This window comes from Leptodactylus fuscus, chromosome 8 (genome assembly GCF_031893055.1).
Source record: "Leptodactylus fuscus isolate aLepFus1 chromosome 8, aLepFus1.hap2, whole genome shotgun sequence".
NCBI lineage: Eukaryota > Metazoa > Chordata > Amphibia > Anura > Leptodactylidae > Leptodactylus > Leptodactylus fuscus.
The window spans coordinates 12160342-12178537 of record NC_134272.1 but is presented as its reverse complement, the minus strand read 5'-3'; the positions used below and the strand labels follow the sequence as shown (position 1 = coordinate 12178537).

Below are 18196 nucleotides of genomic sequence, written 5' to 3'. Positions count from 1 at the left end.
TGAAGTTGGGGGTTACGCTGCATATCATCCGTAAACTGTGTGTAAGCAACATCTATCTGGTATTCCGTATCGCCGTCAATCAGTTGATACACGTGGCAGCGCTGCCACCGCCGAAGGCACTTGGTGGTTCTTCAGGGAGACATACCATACACTGCACAGTCCAGCTGTCGCAAAAGGGGTTAACAGGAAACCATACCGATCAATCCTAAATTAACTCCTCCCACACTTTGTGCAAAATCTGCTAGGGAGGGATTGTCCAGGCCGCGCTGGGAGGAGTCCATGTTTGCCGTACGCTTGGCCTAGTCAGGTAGGTAGTAGAAGCAGACGGACACACAGATGTTGTTAGGGAAGCAGATATCGATGCAGAGGTAAATGAGGCGTCTTGTTGGGCCTGCAGTGACCAGAGGAGAGGATTTAATGTGCAATGTGATACTGCAGTATACAGCAAGTGATACAGAACCACACAGAAGTGTATATATGGGGGTATCCTATGGATGGAGCAGAAGGGGGAGCTGCTCAACCTGCCGCCCCATCATGCTGAGGACATGATTATTGGGAGTGGACCCAGATATGTTGTATCTATTTGATACGTTGGAAGCTTGGTAAATCCCTTTAAGTGAAAAGAAACCTCCCCAGTATTAACCGTTTCGCCAGCTCCCCTTTAAGGCCTACTTACCGTCACTCTTTTTTACCCAGTAAATAGGGAGCTGGTCACACAACATTTGTACAGGTTCCCCTACGAGGTCATAATTGACCTTTCGACCTCCTATTACGCCAAGGAATTCGCGGTAGTAACGTGTTTTGTTGTTTTGCAGGAAAAGGACGCCATCCTGTTATAAAATAGCAAATTTACATACAATGTAATAGAGACAAGTGGCAGGTGGTCAGAAGGACACGTGTGAGTGAAGGACGATCTAACGGTATGTCAAAGGAGTATTACCGCCTCTCCGTATTTCTGACTATAGCCGTAGGATACACCAGAAGTACCTAATAGATTTGGGTCCCACCTCTGGAACCTGCTGCGGTCTCAATAGCGCCTGCATTTTTTACATTTACATGGGAGTTAAAGAAATAAAACTCCTATACAAGTGAATGGTAAAAATGCAAGTGTGTACAACCCTTCTATTCACTTGCAGGCATCGATAGGGGCCCTGTTCTCAACATAGATGCAGGGCCCAGAGGTGTATTATCAGGTCTTTATGGCATATCCTATGGATATAGGATTGACAGCTCCCCCTGTAGGAGTGGGGACACAAGGCAGCTGTCAATCAATGTGTGGGCGGGTTACACAGGACTCTTAATGGTTTCCCTAGGAGTCCTGGCAGGGTTTGCTGTGATTTTCACAAACCTGATATATCCCAGAGCTCAGCTTTTCTCCCATGTCATACCCTGCTGTCAGACAGAAGTCACCTATGAGGTTCACATTGAAGAGTAATATTGGGGGAGAGCATTATTTAATACCTGACCTTGGCTACAGACGTATTTAGGAAGGACTGGATATTTTCAATATCTCTCATCTCCATGCGGCGAAGGAAACAGGATTTCTCTCCAGCAGCCTTATAGCAAACCAGTCCCTGTTGGAGGTATAGAGAAGGTGTACGAGGTTTAGTAGGGTTCTGGTAAGAATACACAAAGAAGAGTGTAAATGTATAATAACATGGAAGGGACTTTATTTTGGAATGCCCTCAGAACTGGGTCAGTGAAGGTCCCTTTAGACACCGCCGATCACACAGTCACAGAGTCGCCTTGGCTTCATAGAAACGTATAACTCCTTTTATCTATAGTATTCCCCATCAGATGACATTGTGACGTTCCCGTCTAAAAAATGTAGGGTATTTGATCGAAGACTACGGTACTCGGTCAAATACCACACGGTAAACGCCTTTTACGTTTACCACGTGGTATTCGACTGAGTACGAGTATTTCGAATACTGTAGTATCCGATCAAATACCTACTTGCTCATCTCTAATACTCAGTCATGCTATATACCCATCCCTGCTCACATGTTTGCTGTCGAACAACACCACCGACGTCTGATTCCTGGTGGTCACTCGATAGGTGACTGTATTCCTCCGCTTGTCAGTGACCGCAGACTGGTTTACCAGGGAACCCTGCAGGTTTTTGTAGGTCAGTCGGACAACCTGTAAGAGAGGCTGAACATAAAGGCTTTAAGAATGTGACAATGTATGAACCGAGATAAGCCGCATCAGGGGTTCTGACAGCCACTTATCTCTACTGCATAAAACTAACATGTCTCTGGCCTTGTTCAATAGGTAGAGTCTCATATTTTCCTTCTTAAAGAGGTTATCCCTTTCCAAAGATTTGGTCCAATCTCCGACAATCCCTTTAATCTTTATATGTGAAATCCCATCTATGATCTCCCTATAACACTGCCCCTGTTAGTTTTAGTAAATTTATACTGTACTGTCAGGTAGGAGGTCCTGTCTTTCTGCTCCAGCCAAGGACCGCCCACTTGACAATAGAGTATAGTTTTACTGAAAAAAAACCTGCACGGATTGCTCAGGAATGGTAAAGGCTAGAGAAAAAATTCCAACTACTCTGGAATCGGTGCAGCGCCACCTATCGAAGCATGTACAGAGTTGGAAGATCCTCTAAAAGTGGGTTTCCCTATAGGATTTGTAGATACAGTTATTTGTTCTGGAGATGTGGGCAGAATAGTAATAACATCAGTCCGTACCTTTGTCTTATTGTCTTTCCATCCTAAAACTCCCACCACGCTTATCCCCACAATGGAGAAGAGCAGCGCCACCGCCAGGAAGCCCCAGAATATCCTGGTAGCGGCTTTAGATCTTCCTCGAGGTCCTCTTTCGGTGGGAGGCTGTAGGAAAATAGTCTGCATTTAGTCAGTGCTCTTCAGCAAGGTGTCTGCAAGGTAGGATATGGCATGGCCAGGATCACCCCGGAGGTAAGTGCTCATTCACATAGCGTATTCCCAAGAGTAGTGCATTATTACAGGAGATTTGCAGAAAGCGCCCTCTAGTGGTGATTAGAGAACCTGCGCGGTGGTTTGGGACCAGTTACCTCTCACACACCGGGTGCAATGAACATGTAGCCGAGGGCTCTTATGAGGCGCTGGCGGGTTACAACATCAATTTATTCTGATCCTGGGGTCGGAGTTAGTTGCTGGTTTTTGGGTGGTCAGGAAAAGGAGGGAATCCATAACTAAACGTTCAGGTGCACTATTGAGTGACGACTAGCCGCCATAATGCCTCCCATAAATAACACATAGGTGCAGCACCGTAAAGAACATTATAGAGAAGCAAGTGACTTATATTGATGTCAATAAATTACATCTGGTGGAAAAAAAACAAGAAAAATGCGGCACCATGTTTCTGCTTATCCTTCCCTCTGTGTAGATTTCTATAGGTGGCTGTCATCTGATGCTTCTGTGATCTCACAGTCCGTCTTGGGAGACCAAGATGGATTCAGCAGAGATTTCAGAGTGAGTGAAGAATTTAAGGGAGAGGCTGATAAGTTTCAATCTCATACTAATAGATCTCAGACTTTCTTATATTCACCAGTACTGTGGATGTATGCAAAACTTTGTGAAAGGTTTGTGATCCTTTAAGGTTTGGCAAAATACCTGCCCTGCTGTGGATCTTCTGCATCACGATGTCCTGTACTTAGTCATGGCCGAAAATCTTTACAATATGTATAATGGAAGCAGGTGACACCATTGGTTTTATTGGGCTACTAAAAAACTTTGTCATGTGAACAAAAAGATACAGTAAGGGTGAGCTGGTATGGAAATATCTGGAGAGAGAGAGATAGATAGATAGATAGATAGATAGATAGATAGATAGATAGATAGATAGATAGATAAAGAGATAGATAGATAGATGATAGATAGGTAGATAGGAGATAGATTATAAATAGATAGATAGGAGATGGATGATAGATAGATAGATAGATAAGATACTAGATAGATATGAGATAGATAGATAGATAGATAGATAGATAGATAGATAGATAGATAGATAGATAAGGTCCTAGATAGATAGATAGATAGATAGATAGATAGATAGGAGATAGATAGATAGGAGATAGATTATAGATAGATAGATAGATAGATAGATAGATAGATAGGAGATAGATCGATCTGTGGACAAGTTATGCTCTGATGACCATGATGTGAGGAAATATTAATATAATTAATTCATAAAATTAATTATAAAAAAACCCCTCCACCTAAACCATCTCTAATCCTACAGTATTATCTGACTGACCAAATGCTGAGACTCCATCCAGCAAAACCATGGCAGCAATAATAAGTGAATATTCTGGTTCAAGGGCCCCTTATGGACCATACAGATATAGGGTCCCTAATATGTTACTATACAGCCCCCCAACACAGGAGCGCAGGGTGCCCAGCCTATACAGATATGTGGTCTCTTACCGTTGCGTCTCCAGTCCCCTCCATACTGTGTTGCAGTCCCAAACTCTGCAAGTCCTTGCAATGTGAAGTTTGTGCATGGTGCGGGGACAGCACAGGGTGAAGGGCGCGTCCATCAGCACCCGGGCATCTAGCACCTCTAGAGCCACCTTCTTAGCCAGGCTCCACCTGAGAAACTCGAGAGGCAGGAATGTAACAATGGCGGGGCTGTGATGAGAAACTGGAAGACGGGAAAAAAAATGAGCCCCCCTGGAACTGGAACCAGTGAGATGGAAACACAAACCTGGGCTTTGTACTAAAGGGGAAAGGGGGAAAAAAAAAGAGCTTATCGGTGACAGGATGGAGAGGATGCCAAGTGCACACATTCCTGACTCCCAGCAAGTCACAAAAGGCGCTGTGTGCGGGGAACCAGGGACTGAGGAAGAAAGAGCGGACTTCAGGAATAAGGAACAACCTAGTAGGCTCGCGGCCAGTCGGTTATACTGGGGTCATCTGTCCTGAAGGGCGACCAAAAGGATATGGCTGCACCTTGTATCAAACCGTGATCTCCCTATGTGACCAAAATCTCATCAGAGTCACTGACTCCATCTATAACCTCATTGCCAACCATATCAGGATCGATGACCACCCCCCCATTATCACTGGTTAATCCTATGTTATCCATATAGAGGTGTTATCTGTCATTGTAATACTCAGAGGTGACTGCAGAGAAGTGATCTCTACAGAACAGGAAGCGTCAGCCTATTACAAGGCTCAGTGGTCTTCGTAAAATTTCAGGACTTTTTAAAATACAGATAGGAACACCAAAAATTAAACCAAACAATTGGCTATTTTTGATTCATTCCCTTTAAATGCACATGACAGATATGTGGAGGTACTCAAGGTAGTCTGTCCATGCTTAAACATATTAGCAAATGGGCTTTTTGGAAATCTTTGATTAGACTGCCCTCTAGAGGATGCCTATAGAGTAGAACAAGACTCGCCCTAAACCTGGACGGGAGTTTCTGATGCCACTTTGTATTACATTACCACATAAAAGGAAGGAAGAAAAATACCGTAACTTCCGTAGTCACTCAATAATACTGCCATAATGTTGTTCCTTGCAGTCAAGAGTTGAGAGAAGCAGCAGTCAGCTCTGCCGCCATCAGACGTATCACATGGTGTATCCAAACACTGCTATAAGTGATGTAGGTCAGAGTGGATTGTATCACAGATGAAGGCGGCCATAATACATTTTAATGTCTATAGTAAAAGGTTTTTCCCACGGGAGCAATTTCTTCTCTATCTACAGGGATAAGCACCCCCATTGTTATGATTGGTCGGGGTCCCGGCGGTCACATACACCCCATCTGCATACTCTAATCTTTGGATAAAAGATAATTTGCTCTAGTAGGTAAACCCCCTTAGGCTGAGGCCCCACGTTGCAGAAATGCAGCTTTTTTTGTTGCAGATTGTGTTGCGGTTTTTTGAGTCAAAGTCAGGGGTGGATTGAGCAGAAGGGAGAAGTAGAAGCGCTGCCTACGTAGTTCCCATTCCTTTTGTAGCCAATCTGCAACAAAAAAAGCTGCATTTCCACAACATGGGGCTTCAGCCTTAAAAAGGAATCTGTCAGGGCAATTTGGGACAGTAAACCACCCACAGATCTTTATGGACCAGGGGTTCTTTATCCTGATATGACGCCATCCGTGGCCACGTGAAGAATTAAAAAACAGCTTTATAATCTCCTATAGAGTGTACTCCTCTATTGACTCCTAGTTCTTCAGTGAACCCAGAGGAATATACCTTGATTACAGTGCGCATGCGCCCAACCTCAGGCACATGCACAGAGGAGTCGGGGCGTACATCCGCAGAACAGTGCAGGCACTAGGAGCAACAGACGAGCACAACGAGACCCATCTCTAGGTAGGTATGAAGGTTTATTTTTTTATGCAGCCATTGATTGTGTCATAACAGATTTGGGACACTAAACCCCTAATCCATAAGGACATGTGGGTGGCTTGGTGTCCTAAATCGCCCTGACAGGATCCCTTTAAGGACGCAGGACCTATGCCTCCTGCTGTTGCTGCATTATGGTTATCTGACAAAGAGCTAAGACTGAAAAACTGCTTTAGGCCGGGGCCCCACAGGACGTAAACGCCGCGATTTGCCCACAGCGGAGACGCTGTGGGAAAAATCGCGGCGTTTTACAGTGCAAGCAAATGGGATAGGATTCATGCGAATCCCATGCCTACTTTGCGTAAAAAAACGCAATGCGGACACGCTGCAATTTGCAAAGCCGTTGCGGCTTTGCAAATCACAGCATGTCAATTATATCTACGGAAACGCCGGCGGCTTTCCTGTAGATATAATGTTAAGAGAAAGTCCGCGGAGGAAAACTCTGTGAACTTTCTCTTAAAAGCGCTGCGGAAAGAACCGCAATGCATTCACGCCGCAGTTCTTTCCGCAGTGCTTTAGCGCTGTGATTAGGGCCTGTGGGGCCTTAGGGGGCATTCACAGTATTTTGGCACAGATCAGCGTTGGAAAAAAAAAAGTCTCCCATTGACATCAATGGCTACCGTTTTCCGCGTGGAACCCACTGAAATCAATGGGAGGCTTTTTTCCGCTATGATGTACAGTAGTGATGTAGATGGGATTTAAAGGGTTTATCCAGTTTCCATGATTGACGGCCTATCCTTTTTAACCAATATCCAGTTTGTGTGTAATTTATCCATCCGGTCATTAATTTTTATGGTGAAACCTGACGTCGGCACATACGTGGACAAATAATGTAACACTACAGGACGGTTTCTGTAAAATGACTCTTTATATTATAAAATAAATTAGATGGTTACTTTCTCATTATAGGTTAATTCTGCCATGAATCTATAACACACAGGACAGGGCGGCAGTATAGAACCGTTACTTCTGATATAATATAGGACTGTGAGACCTGCGTGTACGGAGCCCACCCAAGTACTCAGCAAGGATAACCATTTAACAATCATCATAAAGAAGGCTCAAACCAGAAGGACTTCCATAAATTAAGGTTAATGGGAACCCCAGTCCTCTTCCGTGGCAGGGCAAGTCACTGATCGGCCGTAGACAGTGCCGGGAGGAGATCAGCGACAGAGTCCACGTAGAAGTCTGGGACCATGGAGAGGGCGCCACTTTCTTGGTTGGTCTTTGCATCCTCCAGACTGGAGAACCCAGTTAGAGTTAAGAGTGTGCGGATCCCGCATGTAGAACCCATCTGAATGTCTGTGTCCAGGCGATCGCCCACCATCACAGTCCTGGCTGGATCCAAGCCACATTCATTGACTACACTGTCGTACAGGAGGGAGTTGGGCTTTCCAATGACCTGGGCTTTGCGATGAGCCGCAGTTTCTACTGCTCGTACCAAGCAGCCGGTACCTAAGAAGAATAAGAAGACAACTGGTTAAAAAAAAAACAAAAAAAACATGAATACTTGCAACGCCTTAATGTTCTTACCCTGTTCAGGGTTATTGCAGCCGATGGATTTTCCTGGGTTTTCCAGCCATGTTATAACCCTAGGTCATGTGATCTGAGGAGGCCTTAAAGCAATCCAGGAGGTATGACCCCAGAAGATGAAAGCCATGACCCATAAGTTGCAAAGTGGCGATAACCCAGAAAAGGTAAGTAACTTAATACACCCCTTTAAAGGGATCCTATCATTAAAACTCATTTTTTTGTCCATAACACATAGGAATAGCCTTAAGAAAGGCTATTCTTCTCCTACCTTTAGATGTCTTCTCCGTGCCGCCAATTGGTATAAATCCCAGTTTTTGTCGGTATGCAAATGAGTTCCCTCGCAGCACTGGTGGCGGTCCTCAGCGCTCAAACAGCACTGGGAGCGTCCCCAATGCTGCAAGAGAACTCTCCAGTGCTGCCTCCATCTTCTTCAGGAACAGCCTCTCTTGGCGTTTTCTTCCGGCGCTGGCGATCAAACTTCTAGGCCTCGGGCAAAGCTGACTGCACATGCCCGCTGGCCACAAGAAAATGGCTGGTTACACAGTATTGTAAGCGGCCATTTTCTTGTGGGATGCAGGTATGTGCAGTCGGCTGCCCGAGGCCTAGAAGTGTGAAGCCAACCCCCGGAAGAAGATGTGAAGAGAGGCCGTTCCTGAAGAAGATGGAGGCAGCGCTGGAGAGTTCTCTCACAGCATTGGGGACGCCCCCAGTGCTGTTTGAGTGCTGAGGACCGCCCCCAGTGCTGTGAGAGAACTGATTTGCATACCGACAAAAAACAGATTTATACTGATTGATGGCGCAGAGAAATCATCTAAAGGTAGGAGACGAATCGCCTTTCTTAAGGCTATTCCTACGTGTTATGGACAAATAATTGAGTTTTAATGATAGGATCCCCCTTAACTTCCATTCATGCACTCGATCTGTTTGCAGCGCAGTACTATTCGTGAGCTTGGTCAGTACTTAAAAGAACGCAGCGTTCACCCAAATGCTGCAGACTCTTCAAACAGCTGACCGGGCGGAGGAAAAGAATAAAAAGTCCCCAGATTGTGCTGAGATAAGTCGTATTTGTCAATGGGTGACCCAGTCAGCATGTTTGTACCTGCTTTCTGCCTCCGGCTTTGGCCCAGTAAATGGGACATAATTTATTCATTATGTGATTTAGTGCAAGTATGAACTGAGCGATAAACTATGTATCCTGTATTATATCGAAAATAGTCAGACAAAAGCGAAGTACATTCCTCCCCCCACAACAGTCTTATGTAATGTATGTAGTAAGCAGGTGAGTAACGGATATGTCAGCAGTATCCCTGCCCTATGGAGATTGGTGGTGCCGCTCCCTCCACTGTCAGGATGATTGAGCAGATTTGACCTTTCCTAGTAACTTGGCATTAGGAGAACATTTCCTTGCTCGTACAATTCTGCAGTCACTAAATATAGTCGGGGTCCAGGTGCTGAACTCTGAGGACAGCGGAAATCAAATCCTCAAGGATCTCAATAGGTCATACACTGACTGTAGGGGTTTATACCATCCACTAAAACTGACCTGCATTCTGCAAAAAAAAACAAAAAACACGTTCAGAATCAGCAGCGTATAAACCAGTCCCCATTCATTTCAATGGGAGCCGGCATAGGAGCGCTCCCCATAGAAATGAATGGGCTGCTTTTTTCACTACGAGCACTCCCATTGAAGTGAATGGGAAGTGCTCGTGTGTACGGCTCAGAATGAGCAGAGCTAGCCGTACAAGCGAGCACTTCCCATTCACTTCAATGGGAGCGCTCGTAGTGAAAAAAGCAGCCCATTCATTTCAATGGGGAGCGCTCGTATGCCGGCTCCCATAGAAATGAATGGGAACTGCTTTATACGCGCTGATTCTGAACGTGTTTTAACGTTCAGAATCAGGCAGCGTATCAGTAGTGTGAATGCACCCTAAGGGTCACTTCACACCCAATTTGTTTTAAAATACATGCATAGGTTATCCAGAAGGCCAACTTGCTGTCATTAGGGATCATTTGCACAACCGCGTTCCATCAGTATAACACTCTCCATGTGCAGACTGCATTTCTCAAGACTGACAATGACCACGTGAATGTAACCGCGCCATGAGCACAGTGACAAGCACTTGCAACCAAATCCGACAACCATCATTTCGACATATTTGCCAGGTGTCGCCTAAGGACTTGTTCACATCTGTGTCGTTGTCGATCCATCTCTGGCTGACGTCACATCTCTTGTTTGGAGACTCCGTCACAGTAACAACAGAAGGAAAAAAAAAAAGGTGCTGTAATTTTGACTTTTTCATCTTGCAATGAACAATGGACACCATTATAGTCAATATGGTCAGTCAGTGGCTGTTTTATGTGGAGTTCACAGGGAGCTTTTTGGTCCGGATTGTGACGCGACATTCACCTCATAATCCATCTCCATAAAACACCTCCCACAGCTAGCCGCAATCCAGTCGCGGCATTCTGCTCTGGATTAGGCTCAAATGAATGGGCCTAGTCGGAAGGGAGTCTTGCGCCGCCGAATCCGATAGGGCAGTTCTTTTTTCCTCGAGCGGGAAAAAAACACTAGCGGAAAAAAGAAGTGAATGGCTCCCATTGAAGTCAATGGGAGGCGTTTTTTGGAGCCGGATTTTGAGTGTGAACTCATCATTAGCAATCCTTGTGTCCGTTGTTCTAATCCTCTGATAGACCAGAACAATGGACATCCAGGTTGTGAATCTAGCGTCATGAGGGACATTGGATCCTGAGGTACTCTATGGACTATAATGGGGTCCATCTTGTATTCTCCCTGACATCACTAAGGCAAAAATTGCAGCTAGAACCTGTGGCCCTGGATGGACGCGGCGCAGAGGTGAACACCGCCTTATGTTACCAGTCAGCCATTTTGAGGGCTTTCTATCCTATAGAAGGGGTCGGTGTATAGGGATATAGGGGTGTCCACTCAGTACCGGGGATGGCGCGTCCTCCCTCCAGGGGCAGCCTAGTGTCCGTGTTGGTGGCGATGAAGAGACAGTCGGGGTCCTGCAGATACTGGAGCGCTCGGTTCAGTTTCATGTAGCTGAAGTGCTCATCGAAGCCGACCACCACCGCCCGCACCTCCGGCTCCTTCTCCAGTGCCGCCCACTCCTTCATGCCGCCGGTCACCGGCTCCGGGCCGCTCCCCACATGCGGGATACCGGCAGCCTCCAGCTCCTGGCACAGGGCCGTCCCGCCGATCAGATAGACCTTGCCCCGCAGCTTCGCCACATCCCTCAGATACGTGGCCGTACAGTACGCGGTGCCGAACACCTCCCCCGGCTCCGCGCCGAAGCCCAGCCGCCCCAGCTTGTCGGCGTACATGGCCCGGGTCTTGGTGCTGTTATTCGTCAGATAGAAGACCCGTTTCCCGCTTTTCCGAAGCCCGGTGACCAGCTCTGGAGCTCCCGGCACCGGCTCGTCCCCCCGCCATAGCACTCCGTCACAGTCGAACAGCACCGTGTCCACCGAAGCCAGGAAACGGCGGGAAAGCTCTCCTGTCAGACGCGTACACTTGGAGGCTGCCATCTTGTCTCTGTGGACGCCGGCCCGGCTTTACCCTTATCCTCAGCTCTTCTGTCAGAGGAGGAGACTGGGAGGGACCGGTGTGTGACAGAGCCCTGGCTGACATGATGAAATCTGTATGTGACCACATAGGAGCGCAATGTCAGCCCTACAAGGTCGCCTGCGTCCACTATTAGTCAATGCTCGGCCATGTTTGATGCGACTTACCGACGTAACATCGTAGTCGGTGGCTGTGAAATATGTGGAAAGTAGACGTAAAGATTTTGACAAGTATTTTCTACGTATCGTGTGCTATATAAGGTGACGGATGTATATACGCGAAATATTCCCCGTCCGAAGAATATTCCCATGGAAAAAACGTTCTAGTAACAGCATTTACTGCGACAACTGTAAAACGGAAACCTTGAGGCGGAAACGTGAAGTGTCGTGACTGAAATAGCAGATTTCCAACCATTCAGTCCAGTTTAAGGCGAGGTTCACACCTGCGTTGGAGTCTCTGTAGGACTTCACGCAGATTCCTCCTAAAATCGGCAGAGAAACGTCCTGAAAAATTGTCAGACTACGTTCGCACCGTTTGGAGACTTCATTTCAGTATACGTCAAAATTGCAAGATGAAAAAGTCCGATTTTTATTTCGGCTACCGGTTTCAGTTTTTAAAAACTGATCCTTTGTAGTGAATGGGATCCATCAGACTCTGTATGTGACCGCTGTTGTAGTGGTCCGTCTGTCCATTGTTCTGGTCCTCCGACAGACCAGTAAAATGGAGAGGCCAACGACATTGTGGATCTAGTGTCTATAACATGGACATGTGAATAGACCTCTACCTCATGTCCCCCTCTCTACCTCATAGATTGTAAGCTCCTGTGAGCAGGGTCCTCACTCCTATTGTATAAATTGATTTATTACATTGTAATGTCTCATCTTGTCTGTACCGTAACCCTGCGATTTGTAAAGGGCCGCAGAATGGGTTGGCGCTATATAAATAAAATGTTTTATTATCAGACATATTGGGTCATGTGACAGACATTTTTCACTATCATATGAACTATCATTCAAACGTGGACACGATTTTTTTTTTTTTTAAATAATTTTATTTTTATAATGTATAATAGGTAACAAAAATGCAAACAACCAATGAAGCGAGGAGGTGGATTCAAGATGGCCTCTGGTAGTCCAGTCCAAAATGGCCGCTATAGAGATAGCTGTTGAGAAACTGGCCAGAGAAAATCTGGAAAGGAATGAAAAGTAAAGTGTTCACGCCATAACAGTACTTCGTATCTTCCGGGGTTTTTCCTACAGCAGCTCAAAGCAAATTTTTCATTGCATTTAATATTCTAAAATGAAAAACAAAAATACGTATATATCCTAAAGTACTGAGTTCCCCCCTTGGGGCAGACTTGGCTGACTGATGTCACTTTCCTATGCTCGTCCCTCTGTTCAGTAGATCATGGTGACGTCAACGAATGGGCATTGACACAATCTATGGGTGATCTTTAGACTACTACTATAATGCAATGTCTGTGGTGTGACTGTGGAGATGGATCACTATGAAGAAGTCGGTGTTTATTTGACTTATCCTAATACTAAAATCTCCAACTTTGCAAAGTCCCACAACCTAAGGGTATGTTCACACAATTTGCATTCTGTATGTGAACACTTCCGCGCGGCTAGCTGCGACGGGATGATGGTGCAGTGCATCAACATCCAGTCACAGCATTAGGCCCGAAGAATGGGCCTAATCAGGAGGGAGCCTTGCGCAGCGGAATCCGCGGCAGGATACAGCAGCTCACTTCTTTTTTCCGCTACTAGCTAGAAGATAAAAGAAGCGAGCTGCTCCCATTGACTTCAATGGGAGCCGGATATTGATGCAGATTCCGCGTCAAAATCTGCTCTATAAAACATCGTGTGAACATACCCTAACAGTAGGGTGGGGCAAATACTTACTGCACTGTATATACACACTTATGACATCATGTAGTGCTGTGTACATGTTTACCAGAAGTAACAGAACTGTTGATGGGCTTGTTATACATGGCGAGGAATTCTTCTGGCGCTAGAAATCTCTCAGATTGAAGAAGGAAGCAGATGATCTCCTCTCGGACTAGCAGTTCTGGGGCCAAATCATGCAGATTTTCTCCAGGACCTTTACTGCCAAGCTGCACAAATTAAAGTTTTATCATTAAAGCAAGTCTGTCACCAGAACCAAGCCCTACAGATAGATAGGTTTGGGTCACCTAATGTTTCCCTCATGTGTATCGGTACCTCCGATGCTGATTTTACCATTTCTGTCAATGGGCAAATTCACTCTTTGGATGAACGAGGACATTGCTGCTTACCTCTTGGGTAAGGTAATGTCATCGATCTCCTACCAGTGATGGTGCTCCAGTTTCTGCTCCTGCCCCAACAAAGCACAAGATGGCTGGGAATGTCGGCTCACGGGTGACCCAGTGATCGGCTAAGCGGACACATTTTGGAGTTGAATTGAAGACATCAGGGATTCAGCCACTGTTCTTACAGCAGTGGCAAGGTGAGTATAAGTGATTTTATTCATTGATCCATTTGCAATGTTCTAGGACCCTTTTTTATATAGGGCGAAAACCACTTAAAGGTTCTATTACGCAGGCAGACTTCCTTCCTCTTTTAACTTCCATTTACATGTGGAAATCATCGTGAGTAAGCAAACTGCATGGAGGCAATAACCTATTGCTGTTCATCCTCATATATGGTAAATTATTGTTGGCAGCACATTCTCTGTTTATGCAGGGTGGTGCAAATGCACACCTTAAACTTTTGGCTTTCTCCTCTCTGTCTGCACAAGCAGTTGCGTAGCTGGGCAAGGCAAGGGTTCAACCACTGTTCACATTGTGCATGCTGGATAACATTGCCACGGTGTAATATAGTGGGACTGTTTAGAGTTAGTGTTCACTAGGGAATGGAGTAACTGGAGTAGACCATCGTGTGGTCAGTATTCTAGTGCTTTCTGAGAACTGGATCGTACTGAGGGAGAATATTGTGTGTTGCTTTCCCACGAGGGGTTTCTCAGGCTACCCAAGTCAAGAAGGAGTACACTATTCAAGGATCTGTCCATGTTGCTTAGAAGAGAGTAGTTAGAAGGTCCACTTGAAGGGCAAAATCCTAGGCAGATAACTCAAGCGGCCTGGCTAGCTTGGGGAAGCAGGTACCTTTATACCAAGACGTCAACTGGTTCTTGGAACTGCGGTACCGCCATACATTATGCAACAGTGACATGGGTTGAGGGAGGTAAGAATTGTATTCCCTAGGCTAGTGGAAGTGTGGTGACCCTTGCTAGAGGCCCTAGATGTGTGTTTGCTGCTTCACTTTGCAGCACCACAGTGAATAACTTTGCAGTGAAGACCTTGAAATGTGAGAATTTCTTCTTCCCCAGGTGGGACGTTCTGGTAGGTGACTTGCAAGGGGGACATCGTGAAAATGCTCCATGAAGATAAGCATTACGACTTGATGAGTGGTGCATCGGACTTTGAATTTCATGGCTTTGGTTGCAGTCAGGTGAGCGCCATGTTGCCACCATTTCCCAGTGCCAGTGGCTGACGTCTAGGTGCACATTTCCTCAAGGCACAAGCATAAAATGGACACTGACAGAGACCCAGGGGAACGAGCAGTGAGAGGCTAGTTATGTCATGCTTTAGTTTGTATGTTGAGCACCATTCTGGCGTCCATAGACAGACATTGTGCAACAGAAAAATGTTGCAATAGTTTTCTGTCCAACATAGTGAGACATTCATCAAAACTGATGTGTCCGATGTCACAAACAATACCGTAGAATAATATGAGATCAATTCTGGCATCGCTTTCCGTTTGACAGTTTTGTAACACATGGGAGAGAAGGCACTAACCCAGCCTAAGATTGGATGAAGCGATAAGAAGTGTGACTGGAATTGGTCCAAGCGATAAGAAGTGTGACTGACTACACAAAAATCCAAAAGTGCTCCTTCAAGATAATTCATACGAATTTATAAAGAAGCATATCGCATGGCCAGTTTCCCAGTCCTCTTCAGGACCTTACCTCTAGTATCTGAGACAAGAACATTCCTAACTTCGTCATGAGGGTGAGACATTCTTCCACCGCAGTCTCCACTGACTGTCCGTGCTCAAAGTCGTACAAGTACTGTGTGGGTAGTCTTACAATGCGGAAGTACCACTGAGGAAGGAGCCTGCTCGGGATATTGTGGGAGATGACAAGTATTTTGATGTCTCGTAGAAGTGAGCTGGAAAACATGGATGAATTATGTGAAGACAGGAAATTGCAGAGGTACGACCTGCAGGCTTTATGGCCTAAAATCAGATCATCATTTCAGCCATGGTAGAAGAATACATTAGAGAATAAGGAAAACATACTTTGCTCCCTGATTCTGGATCTGGACAAGATCTTGATTTATTCCAGTCACAATTTCGGAAGAAGCCTACAGAGATGGTAGACAAGAGAGGTATTGATATATGACCAAATCGGTAGTCACACATACTTCAAGGTAAAGATCTCACTCTACCAGCCCCATCCAGTAACATAATGAGAATTTTTTCAATACTGAAGGGGAATAACCTGTTGACAGACTCCGCTAGGGGTGACCTTTCCCATTTGAGAGCAAATAGATTGGACATTTTTAAATACAACATGCCTGACCCATCTTTTCCTTGACATCTTATACAGAAGAATAGTTGGGTCACCCCATACGCATTAGATTGTTGGCCAATCCCACAAAAATCGATATGCTTGTATTGTCTATGGCCACCCTAAGAAGGGGATACAAAGCGGAATCTTCTTTTCAAGATTGGTGGGAGTTCCAGAGGTCAGAATCCCTCAATCGTAAAGTGACGGCATAGCCTAGTGTTACATGAATGACCTGGTGATACAATCACTTTTATAAGATGGGAATACCACTAAGTGAAAAGTCTATATTTCTTAATTTCCATGTTCATGTGATAACTGGGTGATTATGACCCAAATCTTATTCCTTAGGACTGCTGGGACCTCCACAGATCAGCAGTTTCCCCATGACAGCACAAGCTGCAATTACTTCTGGTACTTTTAGTTGTAAAAGCTCGCAGAATACTGATTGTACCGCTGACTTATACAAAGGTTCTGGAACTGTCCAAGTGATAGCCCTTACCTCAATCATATGAACGACACAGCTGGGATAGAGCAGAAGTAATCCGGAGATGGATTCTCCAAGGTTGGATTTTATCAGTTGATTGAACAGTTTTTCATAATGGTCTGTGTGCAAAGAATAAGAAATCGATCTACATATTATATTATTAATATAATGGATGTCACAATGAGAAAATCTATAATGGACTGATGGAACGTAGTGAAACGGAATGATAGACCATACTGCGCCTTCCCACAGTCCTTGGGATCCTGAACACAAATCTCTACCCGATGCAGATTTCTGGTATAACTCACCAGTTGTCACAGTAAATCTGATATTGACATTGTTCTCAATATGCAATTGAGCTCCTTGGAGTAATGAGGACATTATTGTTGCCCCAAAAAGGTAGGGGGCAGCATCCTTGTTGCTCCAGACAGCTTGTTTGCATATTGACAAAAACAGTGATATCTCAGCAGTAGAGGCAGTGATTCTCTGCTTGATTCGGGTAGCCCCACTGCTTTCTTATTTATAATATGTTCACTTACCCGTTCCGGCTCACTGCCATCTCCACTTTGCGTTCAACTTCCAGTGCGCGCCATACAATAAAATGGCGTCCTCAATGTTGTGGCACTGTTCAGTGTCGGGATGTAACATGCAGCAAAAGAGTGAAAGTGAAGGAGGCGTGGGGATGGGTAAGTGAATATTGTTTGTTACCGGCTGGAGTTCTTCCTAAATTCACCTGTAGTGGTCAGAGTAGGAGCCTTTACCTGTAAAGGGGCAGTATACTGTTTGGGGTGTCGGTACAGGAAGCAATTACTGTGTGGACATCATTAAAGGGGCAGTATACTGCATGGGGGTCAATAAAGGAGGCATTATACCATGTGCGGGGTCAGTAAAGGGGACCTTATACCATGTGTAGGGTCAATAATTGAGTCATTATACCATGTGTGAGGTCAGTAAAGGTGGCGTTATACCATATGTAGGATTAGTAAATGAGCCATTATACCATGTGTGAGGTCAGTACAGTTGGAGTTACGCAATATGGAGGCCAGTTAAGGCCTGTTGCATTGTGTGTGCATCAGGGGTGCAGGGCCCAGTCAAAATCTTGTTATGGTGCCCCGCCGTTCCTATTTACTCCCCAGGTCGATATGATGGATTTCGGCGACAGACTCCCTTTGGGCTTTTCTTTTTTATTTTCCTGGGGTTGGATTACCTCTTTAACCTTACCGAACCAATAATGGTTACTTATGTAATACTTCACATTGTTTTTTTGAGGAAATCCAACGTGTTACCCAAGTTTGTATAACGTTACCATCCTAGACGGCTAAGGATGGAGCTTGCATTGTATTTACCTGGGATATCCATGCAGTGCGCTTGCGCTGGAGAAATCCTTGCCACGTAAATCAGCCTATGGATGATCGATTTCTGTAGAGATGACAGCGCACAGGGGTAAGATTATTACAATAGAAGTCAATGGTTATCATATTCATATTTATTCATCATCTATTATATAATATCAAGTCTCTACACGTATATATGATGGCGGCGCATGACACGAACCATGTGCTGGGCTTCGAGGAGCACTGTCAGGACGGAGACGTGAGGAAGACCTGGTGTAGAGGATCGTCTCTTACGGGAGGCCAT

The 18196-nt window shown here is 45.3% G+C and overlaps 3 protein-coding genes across 3 annotated transcripts; all 3 read right to left on the bottom strand.

The window, feature by feature from the left end:
* Nucleotides 1-90: 90 nt before the first annotated feature.
* On the bottom strand, nt 91-4442 carry BRICD5 (BRICHOS domain containing 5). The gene is made up of 6 exons (XM_075284897.1): nt 4419-4442; nt 2700-2840; nt 2005-2154; nt 1467-1574; nt 677-830; nt 91-391 (listed from the first exon to the last, which is right to left on the bottom strand). The coding sequence occupies exons 1-6, from the start codon at nt 4440-4442 to the stop codon at nt 300-302; spliced, it is 669 nt and encodes a 222-aa protein (XP_075140998.1). The 3' UTR covers nt 91-299.
* A 2777-nt stretch (nt 4443-7219) lies between these two features.
* PGP (phosphoglycolate phosphatase) lies at nt 7220-11509 on the bottom strand. The gene is made up of 2 exons (XM_075285584.1): nt 10835-11509; nt 7220-7805 (listed from the first exon to the last, which is right to left on the bottom strand). Exons 1-2 carry the CDS (start codon nt 11427-11429, stop codon nt 7480-7482), a joined length of 921 nt encoding a protein of 306 aa, XP_075141685.1. The 5' UTR covers nt 11430-11509; the 3' UTR covers nt 7220-7479.
* A 1058-nt stretch (nt 11510-12567) lies between these two features.
* Nucleotides 12568-18196, bottom strand: LOC142216725 (testis-expressed protein 47-like). Its single transcript, XM_075284759.1, has 7 exons — nt 18113-18196; nt 17905-17977; nt 16574-16677; nt 15804-15868; nt 15472-15673; nt 13423-13582; nt 12568-12654 (listed from the first exon to the last, which is right to left on the bottom strand). The coding sequence occupies exons 1-7, from the start codon at nt 18194-18196 to the stop codon at nt 12617-12619; spliced, it is 726 nt and encodes a 241-aa protein (XP_075140860.1). The 3' UTR covers nt 12568-12616.